Source organism: Papaver somniferum, unplaced genomic scaffold (genome assembly GCF_003573695.1).
Source record: "Papaver somniferum cultivar HN1 unplaced genomic scaffold, ASM357369v1 unplaced-scaffold_107, whole genome shotgun sequence".
In the NCBI taxonomy this organism is placed as follows: domain Eukaryota; kingdom Viridiplantae; phylum Streptophyta; class Magnoliopsida; order Ranunculales; family Papaveraceae; genus Papaver; species Papaver somniferum.
This window is the reverse complement of record NW_020619603.1, coordinates 1,031,233-1,050,397: the sequence shown is the minus strand read 5'-3', so window position 1 is coordinate 1,050,397 and position 19,165 is coordinate 1,031,233. Positions and strand designations below refer to the sequence as shown.

The following is a 19,165-nucleotide window of genomic DNA, read 5'->3' as shown; positions in this document are numbered from 1 at the left end:
TAACTTTACTCTCTCAATAATTCTACTTCTTTAAAAAAAAACCATATGATTTTTTAATCTCACTAATTATCTTTAACTTAATCATCTCACTAATCATTACACTAATTATTATTAACACTAACTAATCATCACCCAAAATTAATCAGGAGGGTAATTTAGATATTAATATAAATATCCAGATAAAGGGTTATCTAGATTTACTTCTAATGTCTTTACCCAAAATAAAACCATGGTCTTCAAAAAAAAAAAAACGATGGTCCCCAAAAATCGTTCCAAAAAAAACTTAGAGCAAACCGGAGTAACCAAGAGAGTTGAGGCCCAATATAGGCCCGTTATGCCCACATATGTGGTTCAGGCTTCAGTCTTCGGAGTTCGGACCTTACTTTTGTCTTTCACTTTCTCTCTTCAATGGCTTCTTCTTCATCTTCATCGTCAGCGGTATCTGACAAAAGGTGTATACCCGGAGCATCATTTGTATCTGATTTCAAACTTATTTAACACAATTAGATCTTGATGTCACTTCTTCCTGAGCATTTCCTCAAGAAAGGTTTGATCTTTTTCTCATTCTCTTTTCATGCCTTGATTTAGGTTTTTATTTTTATTTTTATGGATTAATTCCAAAATTGATTGTAATTTAGGGTTTTGTAGAGGTTTCCGGAAATGGGTTTTGTTTATATAAAGCTGTAGTGTGATAAAACATGATATTTTTGCTGATTTTAGAGATTTTAAGAACATTTGATTGATAGAAAACAAATTACTGTACTGTATTGAGCTTATTCGGGATGAGTTCTTTAATTTCTAAACAAATTTCTTTAGCGGAAGATTACAACAAAATGAGTATTTGCAGGGGTTTTATGCTTCATCGTTGTTGGATATTATTTTTCACTTCTAATTGAGTTCACAAATTTCATCTTATAATGGCTTTCTAGGCCGTGATTTGTATTTTGCTCATTTTGTTTCTATGTACTAAATAATTTACATAACCTTTTTGGAATCGTAATTCCCAGGATGGAAGACAGGATTACATAGAAAGGGTTGTGTTGCATCAGCCGAAGGGAATGGCTGGAGAGGCTTTGAATAGCAGTAAGTCTAAACAGACATCTGATTTGAGCCTCGTGTTAGACTCTGAACCAGATTGGAAAGAAACAGAATTCTTGCACCGCCAGTGGAAATCATTTCAAATCTCCAAAAATGTAAGGCATTCAATAATTCTATGTATCTATAATGCCTTTGAAAATTGCTGACGTTCCTTCATTTTTAACCTCATGGGCTTTGGGGGTGGTGGTAGGGCACTCCTTTTTTACTTTGCTCAGTGTCTAAAAAATCACTTTATTTTGATGAATCTGCAGCTTAGTGGGTAATAATAAATGACTTGGTTGCTTTCCAATATCTCTTGGCAGACGTGATATGTCATTTTCCAATTGCATAATTTGGCTTCTAATCCAGTTATTAGATGAGCCTTATGCTTTCTTAGCTTATCATATTTTGACTTTGTCGTTGGTAGTGCCTTAAGTATACTCATCCAAAATGGGGTTGTCTGGTCTTTTGGAACCTTAATGGTTGATAAACTTTTGGATTTGTATACATGTAGATGCTATGCAACGATGGTATGGGTATTCTGCTGGACAGTGCCATACATTTAGTATGTACATCTGTATATATTATTGAGAAATTTTATCGCCTAAAAAGAGTTTTACTATGGTGCAAACCGTTGTCCTACCCATTAAATGTTGGTTTTACATGCCCGGTTACTAGCTTGCTTAGGATCACATCCCTTAAATGATCGTGCAACCCTCCTAACAGTAGCTGCATTTTTCTCCTTTGTACTTTTACAGATTGTTGTTTAACTAATTATCTACCTATTGGTAGTCTGAGACCGAGATTCGTTCTTTATGGTGACTACGTTTAGTATCGTGTATATGCTATTTTAATATTGTCTCGAAATATATATCTTATTGGTAGATACTTCATTGCTGACTATGCTTTACATGGGTATGGATATACTTTATTCTCACTTGTTATCTTTTGACCAATGGTAACAGGCATATATGTAAAGGTTTTCCAAGAAGAAGCGTATTGTGCTGTATGACACCTTGATTCAACAGGTCTGTGGCCACCTAACAGATAACTTATCTACATTCAAATATTCCTTATAGTTTATCATTTCTTCTTTTTCTCTGGTTAAGTGTTTCGGGAGATGCAGAAAGCATCAACCATATTCTACGTCTCCTATGTTTTATATATCTAGCTATGAACACTTTTATGGTGCTGCTTGGTGCAAACCCTTAATTAATGGGTGTAACTGAAGGGGATCTACATCCTATTGTGACGAACTGATAAACATTTTCTAGGGCTAATGCCATGTGTCTTAGGGCGAGTGGATTAAAATTCCCTTAAGCTAGGAAATTTTCTTTTTGGGGCTAGTGCCAAGTGTTTACGTCAGTTGTACAAAAAAACACTATTCAGCCACTTGTTTTCTTTGGCATTTTCTTTGATAAGAATATGACATTTGCTCAGTTTTTATATTTCTGACCAAGCTTGGTCATGCTGTAATTTTGGTCAGCCAAGCAAACACAATGTATCAATTGACGTACAATTTAGTTGGAGTGACTTGTTTAAAGGAGTGGATCCATCAAATCAAGTCGATTCTTGAGGGTGCAGGATCAAGCAATATGGATCATTTAGCTTCAGTTTGTATCTAGCTCTAGGTCACATTGAGGAGGATACGTCATTTGATGATGTGCTAGAAGAGTACATATTATCAAATTGATGAGTCTGGTGGTTGGAAATGTAGACTAGCCCTTTTGTTGATAAGTTTTGCTGATCAGAGACAATAAATCTTGATCAAGTTCCGGTAAACATTTTGTCTGTACATGTCACAAGAAGCTAAACAAAATATACTTAGTATATCTTCTTTTGTTTTTGCTTTAACTGCACCTAATGGTAAAAAGGAAGTGAATATAAATGCCGTATATCTTCTTTTGGTCGTATTGTTACAAAAGAAACGATAAAGAAATTAAGTGGCTGAATATCAATCATCGTAACTGAAGGGGATCTAAATCCTAAGATTTACCCTTTCTGGGGCTAATGCCATGTGTCAGGGGGTGAATGGTTGAAAATTTGCTTAACCTAGAATATTCCCTTCCAATAAGGGGTTCGGCTTAAGAGTGATGCTTGCTATATTACAGTTTGTTAAACTTAGAGAAATTGAGATGTTATTTATATGAATGTGACAACGAATTGTATAAGGTAGGTGCCATGTCGCACAATTTCAGTTGTAAACAGTTAATTCAATTGAATGACATTCTCTTGTACGCATGACGATAATCTTGACTGTGATTCTAAATATGCTTATGCATGAATTTCCATGATTCCAGCCTAGCAGAAAATGAACACATCTCCTGTTTGGAGATGTAGTCAGATCAACTCATTCACTGATTCACATGCCGTGTTCAATTTGACTATGTTAGAAACAGAATAATTTTCTTACAATCAATCAAAAATATTAGGTATGGAGAAAATGTAAAATTATCTGACAATTGATGAATTATGTCATTCTTTTCATGTGATCAGTGGTCCAATTCAAAACTCCTCGTCCAACGTTTTCTTCTTTACTATATAGAATTATTTTTTTCTAGTTTAAAGAAGTTCGAGGAATTTTGTATTGGACCACTAATCACGTTAAAGAGAGAAACAATTCATCAATCGATAAAAAATCTTACTTTTTTTCTCGTACCTAACATTTTTGAAATTATTCGGTTTTCCATCGTTGTCAAATCGAACATGGCATGTGAGTCGGTGTTGTGTTGGGTAGGTAGGTACGTTGGCTTCTCTGTGGATTAGCATCAAATCCTGTTTAGATTAAGCTAAGAAGAGTTCCGGTGAGGTTGGTTGTTCATATTTACGCGCATGCTTTTGGCACGATCTCCACTTGTTCGATTTTATAAGACATAAATTCAATGTACATCTTCTTGATTAATGACATTTTTGTACACATGTTGCCTAGGTACAAACATTTTACTGGTGAGGTGCTCTGGTTATCATTTCTTTTTCTAGTCAACTTTTATGTTCATCCATGTTAGAGATAGCAAACAAGCCTAACTGTAAGTGCTTGAGCCCAGGCTCATACAGCCTTTATTTTGATCAAGCAGGGATTTTGTGAGTTCCCGGACCAACAGTCTCGGCCACTACGAGTCCGTCATCCTGGTCTCTTACTCTTTTAGTTCTTGTTATCTTCTTTATCATCCCAAATGACAATGGGTAAATCGTGAGTTCCCGGACCAACTCCTTTCCGTATTAAGCGTGACGCTTGGGCTCATACGGTATCTTATTTTAGTCCTGGCTCATCCCAGCTTATCTTCAACCATAATCTTAAAATTATTCATCGTCAGTTTCTGAAATTGTGTTTCTGATGAATAACTACGGATAAATATGATGATAAACCGTGCCAAAAATTCAAGTGGCCCCATTTTTTTTTGCATTGTCTAAGTTGTTCCACCACATGCTGGCAACTCAGAGTAAATTCCTTAAAAGTCATTCTTTGTAGCTGTGTCAGTTCGTGGTTGATTCTCTGGACCACTCTTGGGCATGAATGTTGCCTTCTCTTATGAACTTCATAACTGGATCTGATCAATATAAATAGCTTTTATCGTATTTGTCAATTTTGCTGGATGTTCAGTAGAAAGAGCTTTTGTTTTTATTTAAATTTGAAATCTAAATGAACAACTTGAGTGTATTGAGATAAATGCTTCTTGCTTTTGATCACATGGAGCCACCACTATCTGCTAATTCAAAACTGAATACTCTGTCTTGCTCTGATACGATTTACTTACTCTTTGTAGTTATTTGGATGTGTGTGAGTATGTGAACAGCCATGTTTGTACGTTGGAAAATAGTAGTACGACGAGAGATAATGAATAGTACAGAGTTGGTGCATGTGGATAGGGGACAAGACTATGATGTTCACAGGTTGGGGTCTGGGTGAATAGTTAGTTGAAAATATAAGCATTGGGATATGTTCCTCATGTTGTAGCTCTATTTCCTTGTATGGGATGTGTTCCTATTTATACAGGAATGCTTTGGACAAGTAAATGGTAACTTAAGAAGATTGAAAGACGTCGGAATGTGTTCCCTGTGACGCAGCCTTATCTCAACATAACGGATGTGTTCCAGCATATGGTAGAATATTTGTGAAGGTGAATGGTTATAAAAGCAAACTTCATTATTAGATCCATTGTTTCTTTTGTGGGTACGGTTGTATTTTTCAGTCATCAAAACAAGCATTCTCTCAGCTACAGCAAAAGTCCCGTGTGATGCAGCAATCTGGTGAGAATCTATCTCAGCAGCCGATTTCCTAGGCAACTAAACTACAGGTTACTGCAGATACTGGATTTCTAGTGTATCATAGATTAAGAAGGCCCCACTTGAACAGGGACCGTGGTGGTTTTATCTATCCGTGTAGCTTTTTGACTGTATTCTTTTCCATTGCAGTTTCCATGGTCAGGGAAAGTTCCCTAAGGCCAACAGTCTTGCTACTGCAGCTGCTGTGCCTGGGTCTTCAACAACAGCAGCTACAACTCCTGCTTTAGCACATCTTGGTGGGCAGGTTGCAGTTCCTCCTTGTAATTGGACAGAACACACCTTCCCTTAAGGGTACAAGTACTACTATAACAGTGTAACAAGTGGAAAGAAGGTTAACGTTTTTCCTTATTATTCCTTTGCTGTATTTTTAAAATTTTCACATTATTGTTTTGTGGTTTTGTACCTCTAAGTTGTGGAAAATGATCTCATGTCTCTAAATGTGCATTAGTTGTAGTGGGAGAAGCCCGAGGAGTTAACCTTATATGAGCAAGACAGCAGCAAAATTCCCTCATCCACAAAAACTTCCGGTTCAACAGTTTCAATCTCAATCACAGTCACTGTGACAACTACAGCTCCTATGCCTATCAACCAAAGAAGGCCCTCAGTCACAACAAAGTCGGATTCAACCACAGATGCATCACCACCAACAGCTGCAGCAACCTTTTTTTAATTCACCGCTTAGTGCCCAAGTCGTCTGTTATTTGATTGTTTTAGTACGATATATGTTGCCTTTAGCCAATGGCTAAGCTAAGGCTAGGTTATGCCTTATAATCACTCCATAATATGTGGATATTTGTTTATTTCAGTGCCAGGGATCTGTTTCGTTGGTCATCTAAATGCTCAGGTAAATTCTGAGACTTATTGCATCTTGCTATTTTCCTTAGGGATTCACCAAGACTAGATTGTTCCAAGTTACATGGTTTGGATGTTAGTTGATTGTTATGCTCAATTGCAGGTTTCAGCCAATGCAGGTGTTGGTTCTGCTCGTTTCCACCAGGTATACGATGTTAAGTTATTGGTGCCAGTATGATAGCTAACGGCCTTTTGTTTCAGTTTCTTTGTTCTTTACCGTCCACCTAAAATGGAAAGCATAGACGACTGATGGTTTTCTTTATCTTTATCTTGCTTGAAACTTGCAGGGCCTTCACGCTTCAGGTACGGGAGTGGGCATGGAAGAACAAACCTACAGGTTGGCCCCTTCATGTTTTTGTTTATCAAATTTTGATTTACATGGCGTGTATCAGATAGCTGATGAGCTTTGTGATGTACTATTAGAAGAGAAGGAATTTGAGTGTTGGACTGCTTCACACATTCAACAAATGCAACATGATGCAAACCTCCTTCACATATTTACTATTTAAATCAGTTTGGCATCAAATTTCTGACACCACAAAAATGCAACATGATTCCTTCACATCTAACAGATTTCTGACACAACAAAAATAACATGTTTCCTTCACATCCAACAAATTTCTGACACAAAAACTATAACATGATTCAACATCCTTGCCATATTTACTATTTAAATCAGTTTGCAATTTCTTTGTTACTCATCAGAAGCTTCTTATCAAAAAAAAAAGAGAAGAAAAGATCAGAAGCATTACTGTTATAGACATAATAGATGAAAATGAAGGTGTATGGTTTGGGTTTCTTATTAGTTGCACTATTCTTCTTAAAATTTATTACTGTGACAAGCAGCTATGGACTAGTAAGTGAAAAAGAGAAAGTTTTGAAGGTTAATGAAATGTCACAGCTTCTCAATAAGCCTTCACTTAAACCCATCCAGACTGATTATGGTGATGTTATCGACTGTGTGGATATCTACAAACAACCTGCATTTGATCATCCTTCTTTGAAGAATCACACCATTCAGGTAGTAAAAAAAAAAAAAAAATTTCTTTTTATGGTGCAGTGAAGAGTTAGTTTCAAATTCATCAGGTCGTCTGCAACTACACAGGGGAATTTGCTACACATTTTAACTGCCTTTTCTTTTGCTGCTATACATTTTAATGCAGATGAAACCAAGCTTGTATCCTATAACTAAGAGCAGAAACGTGACATCGATGCGAGCCGTGTCGCAAAGCTGGTGGAGAAGTGGAAGTTGTCCGATGGGTACAATACCTATGCGTAGAATTCGGAAACAGGAACTACTTAAAGCAACCTCTCTTGAGAATTATGGAAGAAAATACTCATACATTACTCATTCAAATAGGAGTACAAGCCAAAAGACTAACAAGGCACATACACTGGACTTGAAATCTAATAACCTTTACGTCAATCACTCGGTAAGCTCCCTTATGTTATAATACTTGAACTTCTCATTCTCAGTACCAATTTTTTTCTCATTATTCATATGCTAAGAGCTATGTCAATTTCTAAGTTCTTACAGTAAGTTTGAGTAGTTAAGTCAGTGATTATTACTCTACAGACTGCAATCCTAGTAACTGAAGGATACGATTATAAAGGAGCTAAAGGAGATATCAATGTTTGGAATCCATATGTTGAAAAGCCAAATGAGTATTCTGCATCTCAAGTGCGACTTATTTCTCTTTCTCGCGATGGAAGGCAGGAGAGTGTCAAAGCTGGCTGGATGGTAAGCACACATATGCATGTTACCAACTAAACTTGCTTTTTCTTTACTGTTGTTTGCGAAACAATGTATAACTCAAGTTTTATGCTCACAACTACTAATTTGATTTACTGAAACATTTTCAGGTGAATCCCACTCTGTACGGCGATACAAGAGCACGATTTTTTATATATTGGACTGTAAGCATATATTCCACATAACAAGACTTTAGTTTTCAGTTTCTTCATCTTTTTGTAAGTTTGTGTATTGAGCAATATCTTTCCTGAAAGCATGCTGATTTCATATATATGTCATAACAGGTTGATCGATCAATTGAAACCGGCTGCTTTGATCTCATCTGTACAGGGTTTGTACAAACAAACCATGAAGTTGCTCTTGGTTCTCCAATTGAGCCAGTTTCTATTGAAGATGGTGAGCAATACGCGATAGGAATCTTCATCTTTCAGGTAAGACCATATTATTCCGCGTCTGACAATTCCGGTTGCATAATTTTCTTCAGTTCTAGTTCTATTCGACTGTAACGGATTATTTTTTTGGCCATTTTGCAAAAATTTCTTCAGGATGTAAACACAAGCAATTGGTGGTTAACGTTAGAGAATAAAGAAGTAGGATACTGGCCGGGTGATCTATTCGTATTGTTGAAACAAAGTGCGAATGCGGTTCATTTTGGCGGGGAAGTATATTCAGAAACCATAGGCAAAGAAGGAGTGCCGCACACATCAACAGAAATGGGGAGTGGACATGATGCAAGGGGCAAGTTCGGCATTGCAGCTTACATTCGTGATATCCTGATCATCGATGACTCTTTAACAGAAAAGTCTCCTGAAACGCTTGATGAGTAAATTACAGGTACTTCCAGATATTAGATTATTTCTAAGCATCTTTTCTTAATTTCTCATAGTTTTGGTGTTAAGTTGGGCTGCACAGTTTCTGGCTAGTGGATCATGGATTAAGAAGTCCCCGTTGTAAACAAAGACCATGGTGGTTTTATCTATGTATAACTTTCTGACTGTACATTTTTCTTTGCGGTCTCCATGGTCTGGAAAAATTCGCTAAGGGCAGATGGTTTCCAACAGTCTACAACTCCTGCTTTATCACATGTTGGTGGGAAGACTGCACTTCCTCCTTGTAATTGGACAGAACACGCATCCCCTGAAGGGTAGAAGTACTACTATAACAGTGTGACGAGTGAAAGCTGGGTAATACTACCTCTGTTTCTATAAAATGCGTCGGTCTCTGTGTAAATTTACGCACAAACCAGCCTATTATTTAGAAACGGAGGGAGTATTTTCTTTCATGTCCTTTTTGCTTTTTTTTTTTGTTTTTAAAAATTTTAGCTCAGTTGTGGAAACATCTATATATCATATGCTGTTTTTACTTGCCAATCATTTAACACCAATAAGCTCAAGCTCCACAACCAGTCAAATTGCATCCGGGAAGCTGAAAAAGTATTCTTCACCTAGTGTTATGAAATTTCATCACAAAAAGCATTTTTCACCTATTCCCCAGAAAAAAAAAAGCATTCTTCACCTAGAGTCGGCATGAACTTCTTTTTAAGCATTCCCATAGACAAACAAAAAACTAACCTTCGAGAAAAGAATCAAACTCAATTTATTTTTTTGGAAAGATGATGAAATTCTCTTCTTCTCTGATTCTAGGCCTAGTTCTAATGCTCACTATAACCAGCAGCCAAACCACCAACACCACCAACAAGAACACCATCACCTCTACTACCACCACCTGCACTCCTATTTCTGTTGTTGCTGCTAAATCTACCATTAGTACAGAAAATGACTGTATTGGGTATTTAACTAAATTTGCTGTATGTTTACCATACATTTCTTCAAACCCTAATAATCTAACTAATGAGGAAGTAATTGTTGTGATCTTTATACATCTTACGAAATGGAGGGTTCTGGTTTTTGTTTATGTCATTTTATTAAGAGAAACTTAAGAAAATGCCCATGTGGGGAATTATAATTAAGAAAATGTCCACGTTTTTTTGAAACTTAAGAAAATGCCCATGCCGTTTGTTTTTCCATCTGGGCCCACCAAACCAGTAAACGCTCATAGACTAAGTCAATTTTTCATTTAACTAGATGAGATTCTGGTGGACGCAATTACTAAACTGCACATTCCTCTAGAATATCATAATATCATCTCTACCGTCAGTTTGATTAATCAACGACTTAAGTATAAGAGATAAGCGAGTGGGTTGAGTAGAGGATGTGTCCATCTAATGTGTGAACTGCGTACAAATAGGTGAGTGGAGGACATGCCCATCTATCCCATCACATCTCTTTTTGTTTGTAAGTATCGAATCAAATTTCTTAGGTTCAATCACTTATGCTATTGTGAATTACAGAGAAGTGGAGATGGTATTTTTCGTCTTGTCACCTTGTTTTCTTTATCTTTCGGCCGATTGAAGTAGATTTCTTATTCTGATCCAACATCAACAGATTGGAGATTTTTCAACATGGATTCGAATTGGGTCTAAGCAATAAAGCCTGTCGATATGGATTTGCTTGAGAATAATTGATTAAATTAGTTCTGAAGTCGATTGAAACAAGATCTAATGTTGGTTTCATTGATTTTCATGGTTGGGTTCACATTCAATTTGAATTCACGGCAACATAAGATTGAATTTGGGATTCTTGGTACGGATTCGTTTTAAGAGTAAATTTTTTAATTGGGTAGTTAGATTTTTAAATGAATTGATGATTTCCAACTGATGCAAACCCAAATTGGATATCCAAGGTAATCTGATTATTCCCTCTAAATGTTTGTAAAAATGCTTAACAGAACAATGAGTATGGTTTGATTTGCGGCAATTCTAATGGTTAATTAACGTGTATCGATTAACAATAAGTATGGTTGAATTGTGATGTTGAAGAATCGAAGAAGATGAATTATGATGGGTTTTTGGTGTGAATGATAATGATATTACAAATGATGGTGTTTCTCTTTGTTTAAGTGTCCTGCTTCTATTATCAAGATTTTAGAGAAGAAAATGAGGAATTTTTTATGGGAATACAAGGCAGCTGGTTCTACTACTTCTCATCTTATTAACCGGGGTTTGGTTCTTGCTGATGAACATGTGCATGCTTGCGAAATGGTGTTGGAGATTTGGCATGGAAAAGAATAAACTTTGGTATAAAATTATTGAGGGGAAATATGGTGTTGAATTAGAGCTGTCAATTTCTAACCCGGCCCGCGGGTTAGACCTAGCTTGGCTTGTTTTAACCCGGCTCGGCTTGGCTTGTTGTCTAAACAAGCCGGGTTAGGGTAATCATATCTAACCCTAGTAAAAACAAGCCGGGTTAGGGTCAACCCGCGGGTTACCCGTCAACCCGTCAATTTCATGTGAGTTACTAATTTAGGAATTTTAAGTTACTAATTTAAGAATTTTAGGGTGTTGTGCTAGAAATCAAAGTTCATATTTCCTTAAATGATTTAATACAATCCAAATTTCATTTGATTTAGGATTACGGAGTAGTTATCCCTCTGCCCACTAAATATTTTATACATTTAAGTTATTTTAGTTTCAACCACCCCATTTAACAAGCCAACCCGCAACCCGTTAGAGCCAACCCGTCTAGGGTTAGGGTTGGGTTTTTTGACTTGTACATGAATAGTACTAGGGCTAGGGCTGACCCTAACCCGTCCATGGCTTGTCAAGCTAGGGCCGGGTTGACCCTAGCTTGCCCGTTTGACAGCTCTATGTTGAATTCTCTAGTAAAAGAGTTAGTAGAATAATCTAGAGTCAGCTAGTTAGTCAGTTGTATTAAGTCTTGCAGTATGAATTAATGTGAAAATGGTTATAGAAATGACAGAGAAAGAATTCCCTGGACACTGTAAAGTGCAGTCAAAGTAGTTAGGAAAAATCTAGAGAAAGTTATGTTGGTCAGAGTGTAAGTATGAACTAAGATTAACTAGTCAGAGATAAGAAATGAAATCTGTAGAAAATACTAGAGTTGTCTAAGGTCAGCTGTGTACTGCCTATATATATGGCACTTGTATCACTATGTTTGTAAGAAAAAAAGATGAATGAAAAGAAAAGAAGTTCACAGAAAAGAAAATCTGAGAGAGTGAAAAACAATACCAATAACAAGTGTGAGTTCTGTGAGTTGTTTCGGATCTGTGAGTTGTTTCAAATAACTAATCACCAACAAGTTTAAAGACAATAACAATACAAAAGCTCCTTCAAATATCCAACAGTGGTATCATAGCTTGTTCGATTGAAACGGGCGTTTGTTTCCGCGTGCTATCATGTCGACAAACAGCAGTTCAAGTCAAACAGTAGTTGTTCCAATATTTTTTGGAGAAAACTATGATTTCTGGAGTGTTAAAATGAGGACATACTTCCTATCTCAAGAATTATGGGAAGTTGTCGAAAGCGGCATAACCTTGACTGAATCTACAGCAACCACTCCGGAGCAACAAAAGAAACTGAAGAACATGAAATGGAATGATCAAAAAGCCTTGTACACAATTCAGATGGCAGTAGATGACACAATTTTTCCTCGAATTATGGGAGCTACAAAAGCAAAAGAGGCATGGGATTTGTTGAAAAATGAGTTTCAAGGAAATGAAAAGGTAAGATCAGTAAAATTGCAATCTTTGAGAAGAGATTTAGAGAACATTAAGATGAAAGATTCAGAAGCTGCAAAAGATTACTACTCAAGAGTAATGGAGATTACCAATCAAATGAAAAGCTATGGAGAAAATATTGGTGATAAGAAGTTGGTGGAAAAAATCCTCATAAGTCTCACTGATAAGTATGATCCCGTAGTTACTGCAATTCAAAAAATCGAAAGATATCGCAACTCTTTCGGTAACGGAGCTTATGGGTTCTTTAGAAGCCTATGAGCAGAGATTAAATAGGCGTCATGAAACAACAATTGAAAATGTTTTTCAGTCTAAACTAAATCTAATGGCTGGAACGTCTAAAGAGGAAAGGGAAGGGAAGATTGTTATAAAGTTTCAAAAGAAGGAGAAGACAACTACAGCGAGGCAAGATGGAAGAAAAATTATCCACCACGTAGATTTTGTAAGAAGACAAATCATTTATAGAAAGATTGTTGCTTTAATGAGAGTAAGCCACAATGCTATAACTGTCGTCGACACGGACATTTCGCAAAAGAATGTCGTTTTAGAAAAAACAATCAAGCCAATTTTCATGAAACTGAAAAGGAGGAGGAGCACATGTTTTATGCTCAAACATCAACAGAAGAGAAACATGAAGCCTGGTACATAGATGGCGGTTGCAGCAATCACATGGCGGGTGACGAAAGCATTTTCCGCGATATAAACACATCTATCAAAACTCTAATCAGGCAAGGAAATTGCGACTTGGTTGAAGAGAAAGTCAAAGGTACAATTGCTATTCAAACAAGAAAAGGTACGAGGCTAATCAAAGATGTTTTTCTAGTTCTCAATCTAAAAGCTAATTTACTAAGTGTTGGGCAGATGGTAGAAAATGGGTATGCTTTATACTTTGATAATGGTTTTTGCTTCATATATGACAAGAAAAATTGGCACCAGGTCATAGCAAAAATAAAAGTGAAGGATAGAAATTTTCCTATGTATTGGAATTATGTTCACAATACAACAATGAAGGCAGAAGTTCGCAAAGGCTCGCAGTTTTGTTCACTAAAGCCGCATCAACAACAGAAGTCAAGAAATGTATGGGACAGTAGCAGACATCGCAATCAATATTCTCAGCACAAGAAAGGTTGGAGAGCAAAGCTGATATCCACATTTGAGACCTGCGGTTTTGCAGCACTAGAACCTGGGCATTTCAACAATGAAACAAAGTTTAACAGCAAGATGAAAATAGCTCCTTGGAAGAGAAGGGAAAATGCATTAAGGAGAAGTGTTGGAATTAATGCCTAGGTTGTAAAATAGTAAAAGAGTTGGTAGAATAATCTAGAGTCAGCTAGTTAGTCAGTCGTATTAAGTCTTGCAGTATGAACTAATGTGAAAATGGTTATAGAAAAGACAGAGAAAGAATTCTCTGGACACTGTAAAGTGCAGTCAAATTAGTTAAGAAAAATCTAGAGAAAGTTATGTTGGTCAGAGTGTAAGTGTGAACTAAGATTAACTAGTCAGAGATAAGAAATGAAATCTGTAGAAAATACTAGAGTTGTCTAAGGTCGGTTGTGTACTGCCTATATATATGGCACTTGTATCACTATGTTTGTAAGAAAAAAAAGATGAATGAAAAGAAAAGAAGTTCACAGAAAAAAAAATCTGAGAGAGTGAAAAACAATACCAATAACAAGTGTGAGTGAAAAACAATACCAATAACAAGTGTGAGTTCTGTGAGTTGTTTCGAATTTGTGAGTTGTTTCAAATAACTAATCACCAACAAGTTTAAAGACAATAACAATACAAAAGCTCCTTCAAATATCCAACACTCCATAAACACCACATATGTATAGTTAGAATGTCCCACATGGAATAAGAGGAAGTACATGTGGTGTCTAATAAGCTTGGGCATCTCCTTACATAGCACCGAGGCCTTTTAAATTAAAACCCCACACCTGCTGCAACAGGTGATCAAGTGGGGACAGTATCGGTGCTATGTGGTCGGATCCAGAAGTAGGGTCCGGCGATCCGTGAACATCCTAACAAAATTCAGCTGTCGTGGTTGGTTTTGACATCTCCTCATACAGCTATGGGGAGTTTTATTGGTACCTTTATAGGATCTAAAGTTGTTACAACTCTTCATTGTTAGTCTTCCCTACCAGGAAAGTTTCGATAAGATTATACTCGTAATATAAACTCTAATAATTTAAATTCAAAACTCATAGCAGTAACAAAAAAAACAAACAACCTACTGAGACTACGTAGGTCTCTCAATATAAACTAATTAAGAACCTAGGTAAATCCAAAAAGAAACAAATACCTATCAAAAAGTGACTCAGAAAATATTATAAACTTAATTATCTGACTTAAAAGCAGCACAAGCAGCGACACGTCCCTTTCGACCAGTTCTCCTGGCAGCAATCTGACCAACCTTTTGCCCAGCAACTGCACTACGAGGAACGGTACTGGGGTGTCCAATATGTTGATGGTTACCTCCTCCATGGGGATGCTCAACTGGATTCATAGCCACACCGCGAACCTTAGGCCAGCTGTTCCTCTTCACTTTAAACTTGTGGTATGCATTTCCGGCTTTGAGCAAGGGCTTCTCAGTCCTACCTCCACCAGCAACTTGGCCAATCATAGCACGGCAACCACTCGGTACAATCTTCTTAGCACCAGAAGGAAGCTTGATTCTGGAGGTTCCGTTATCAGCGTTGTGACTGATAACAATAGCATAATCACCGGAAGCTCTAGCTAAAGTACCTCTATCCCCCACTTTATGCTCAACGTTGCAAACAACAGCTCCTTCAGGAATTGATCTCAATGGCAAAACATTACCAACCATCAAACTAGCTTTCTTCCCGCAGTACAAAAACTGACCAGTGTACATACCCTCAGCCGCAACGAACAACTCCTTCTGATGCTTGTACCTGAATGGATGACGGAAAGTAACTCTGGCTAATGGTGCACCACGTCCTGGATCATGAATGATTTCAGTAACTACACCTTTCAAGTAACCATTCCTTTCACCAAAATCCAAGCTCCTGAATTTTGCAGGTCCCTTGCGATGATGAGTATGGGATTTGAATATGGATCCAGCTCCCTTACGTTGAGCTCTGATAACTCTACCCATCTCTCTCGATCGATCGGCGTTCTCTCTATGCTTGTTAGGGTTTTTGTTTTGAGGCTGGAGAAAGGCTTAGGTCATTTATTTAAATCAAGGTTTAGGGTTTAGGGTATTTCTTGTCGTTCAATTAGTGCAGGCCTAGCAAGGCAAACCTAGGCTATAGCCCGTCTCGATCTCTGGCCCAATATTGTTTTAGTGTAGAAATTTATGAAATATTAGTTTTATCCCAATCATATCTGTCATTCAAGGATCCATCTAGGGCTGCACAAGACCCGTCCACGATACCCAAACCCATCTGTACCCGTTAAATTCGTGGGTTTTTAGTTCATACCCTCCCGCTGTGGATGTGGGGTTGGTTATGAAAAAACCCGTTGTGTGTGGGTGCGAGGTTGGTTTAAGCTAATACCCACCCAAAAAACCCGCAGTTTATATATCATTAGATAAAACTAATCCTACCCGTCCATTATGAAACCCTAATACTAGTAGATAGGATAACTGATAACCCTCATTCACTTTCTACACTCTTCTCTCTGTTCGGCCTCTCCTCTTCTTCCTCCTCAGTTCTTCTTCTTCACCTACGAACGACAATTACCAGAAATCTTCACCAGAAATGGACAACAACAACTTCGAATCTTCACCAGAGATCGACAACAATCGAAAAATCAACAGATTCAACACTTAATCTTCATCTGTGAACTTCCTAGGTATGAATATTTTGGGGGTTTTGGTCTTTTTTCTCACTTAATCAAGGAGAATAGAAGTTACTCTAAATACTTGAATATAAAGCGGGTTTAAACCCATATCCGCCCAACCCGTAGCGGACGGGTAACAAAACCCGCCCGCCGTTTGTGAGTGCGGGGTTGGTTATGAAAAATACCCGCAGTCTGTGGGTGCGAGGTTGGTTTTAGTTTATACCCACCCATACCCGCCCATGTGCATCCCTAGATCCAGCTCATGTATTGTATTTTTAGCCGGAGCGTGCTTACCGTCCATTTGGACAGAAAAACACTGAACCAAAAGCGGGACCCACTGTTTTTCCCCAGAGGGGGGCACATATTCGGTTTTGCTTTTGTCGGTTTCCACGGTCTGTGCATAATGTAATTGAATACGGAAAATGCTAGCTATCCCGACCAAAAATCCCGACTCTAATAGATGGCTGGGTCTCACTTTTAGTTGAATCCTGGCGGTCACAAAGTCTCGTGCCGCCTATAAGAAGGTTGCACCTTCTAATCCATAGTTTCAAAGTAAATTTATGGGAGACTTAACCTAAAACTTATTTTTTATTTTATAATATCTCTTATCTTCACGCCATCGCGCTTAGTTTTGATTGCTTCTTGGTCCTCCTGAAAGGCAAAATTGATCGAGCTCATTTTAATTGTTGGCTCGCTAAGGACGATGTAAAGTGGTGTTCTGAGTTTGGCCCATCCATGAAAAACTTGAGAAAACTAACCAAATAACCAGCCACCTTTTGATAGAGAATATTCATTCATAAAGATCGAAGCTACAATGTATAGGGGTGCAAAGCTATATTGAAAATGCTTCTTGGTCGAGGGCTTGCCCATCAGAGCTGCTGCTACTACTATGCTGCTATGCACATCAAAATTTGCTTACATCGGAAAAAGAAAACAAAATACCCTCTTCTCTTCTTCCTTGGATGATTCAACTAATTAAAAGGCACGATAAATAACATGATTCAACTCAATTTCCAACTCTCTTGGTTGTTGGTTTTTTGTTTAGCCAGTGATGGAATAAACTCGATTTTCCTTTCAAAATAGTTTTAGCAAAAACAAAAATTATCGGTTCAGAGAATATTGTTGCTAATTTGAAACACAAAATTGGTTAAAAAGACCAAAATCGACTATTCCTGGGTGAAAAGGACATTTAGATTTTGATACTGTTTAAATGGACAAAGATGTAAAAATAATCAGGATGTAAACAATTTCATCCTATCCATTTTCAAATACTTTTTCTTATTTTTAATTTACATCAGGATGCATCCAGTTTCATCCTTACTATTTTTTAAGTTTAAGTCAGGATGAATCCAGTTTCATCCTTGTTATTTTTTTTAGTGTCCATTTCACCCATACTAATTTTTACTCGTCCATTTGAACCATGTTTTAAAAATATTTGGACAAATGACCCATTTTCCAAATTTGAAAACATTATTATGATGAACATGAGATCATATATTAATTCATATGATTCTGAGGTTCATATTCATAATTTTAGAGATCAAGAGAGCAGCAGCATTCCCTTAATTTTACACAACAAGAATAAATTTACTAATAATTCGAGAACATAATCGGTTCGGTTATATCGCATTCTGATTTCGTCGGGTTGGCAATTACAGACCATTGGCTGTTTTTATAGCGATAATATATGCCAATTTCTTGCAACTGTTGTTGATATTCCTTATTGATGTTGCACTTCACAAACACATCTTCGATATTTGCTTCTTTAAGGCTTGTTTGCAGTTGATGATGAGTTAAAATTTGGAGAGGTCCAGGGGGGAAATTGCGGAGTATGTGACCGGTTATAACTTGCGTCTCAAATAGGTGTATAGCCTCTATAAAATAACAGTAGTCTGAGAAACCAGACCACCGGCCATGCTCTCTCCACTCATTCCCCCCGGAAATTAGAGTTGTTCAGATCTCCTGCATTAGCATGTATGTTGGGCCAATACTTCAGCATGTCCACCCGTAGCTCATCATTGAACTGTTTTTTCAAAATAAATAAAATAATTAATAGTGATTTAGTCTCTTTTGACGAAAAATCATGCAAGGTGCATACCTTGCTTAGGTTGAAATCAATTTTTGATGTTGTTGTTCCCTGAAATGTGTTGTCCTGCCAAAAACCGCTAATGGTGAAATTTTTAGGTATCGGAGATGTACCGTCTTCACAAATATAGGATCAAGAAGAAGATAATTCTTATTATGATAATCTTATCAATTCTGGTTACACAACTCATGAATATATAAAACCCAATATTATGATAAAGCAAAGATCCTATATACTTGGAAACAATATTTTATCCTTAAATAAGGATATATATTAACACTCCCCCTCAAGTTGGTGCATAGATATCACACATGCCCAACTTGTCCAGAAAACTCAAGTATTTTTTGCATGACATCCATGTGTGAGAATATCTGCAAGTTGTTCTTCAGACTGAACCAGTGACAGCTCAATAATGTTGTTGTCCAGCTTCTCTTTGATGAAGAACCTTTGAACCTCCACATGTTTAGCACGATCATGCTGAACAGGATTATGAGCAATATCATGCACAGCTTTGTTATCACAATACAGAGTAATAGGATCCTTGAGAGGAACCCCAAAATCCTTAAGGAGAAACCACAACCACAAAGTTTCACAAATGCCATCTTCCATACCTCTAAATTCAGCCTCTGCGCTTGATCGTGTAACAATATTGTGTTTCTTACTTCTCCAAGTAACTAAGTTATCTCCCACAAAGGTAAAGTAGCTTGCAGTAGAACGTC

General features: G+C 37.2%; 1 protein-coding gene and 1 pseudogene across 13 annotated transcripts; one reads left to right on the top strand and one right to left on the bottom strand.

Moving 5' to 3' along the window:
* The first annotated feature begins 389 nt into the window (after window positions 1–389).
* On the top strand, window positions 390–9,336 carry LOC113328197. Of its 13 annotated transcripts, none has more exons than XM_026575297.1 (15): window positions 390–547; window positions 1,008–1,193; window positions 2,043–2,105; window positions 4,872–4,968; window positions 5,072–5,325; window positions 5,491–5,692; window positions 5,810–6,205; window positions 6,317–6,358; window positions 6,501–6,550; window positions 7,060–7,234; window positions 7,377–7,646; window positions 7,790–7,954; window positions 8,077–8,130; window positions 8,251–8,397; window positions 8,512–9,336. In XM_026575297.1, exons 7-15 carry the CDS (start codon window positions 6,122–6,124, stop codon window positions 8,791–8,793), a joined length of 1,269 nt encoding a protein of 422 aa, XP_026431082.1. In that variant the 5' UTR covers window positions 390–547; window positions 1,008–1,193; window positions 2,043–2,105; window positions 4,872–4,968; window positions 5,072–5,325; window positions 5,491–5,692; window positions 5,810–6,121; the 3' UTR covers window positions 8,794–9,336. The 13 variants fall into 13 exon arrangements, with proteins under 13 accessions (XP_026431082.1, XP_026431079.1, XP_026431081.1 ...); XM_026575294.1 differs by having other exon boundaries at window positions 4,842–4,968; XM_026575296.1 differs by having other exon boundaries at window positions 4,842–5,325; window positions 8,512–8,800; window positions 8,879–9,336.
* Window positions 9,337–14,774: 5,438 nt separating this feature from the next.
* On the bottom strand, window positions 14,775–15,705 carry LOC113327653 (annotated as a pseudogene).
* Between the last annotated feature and the right edge of the window lie 3,460 nt (window positions 15,706–19,165).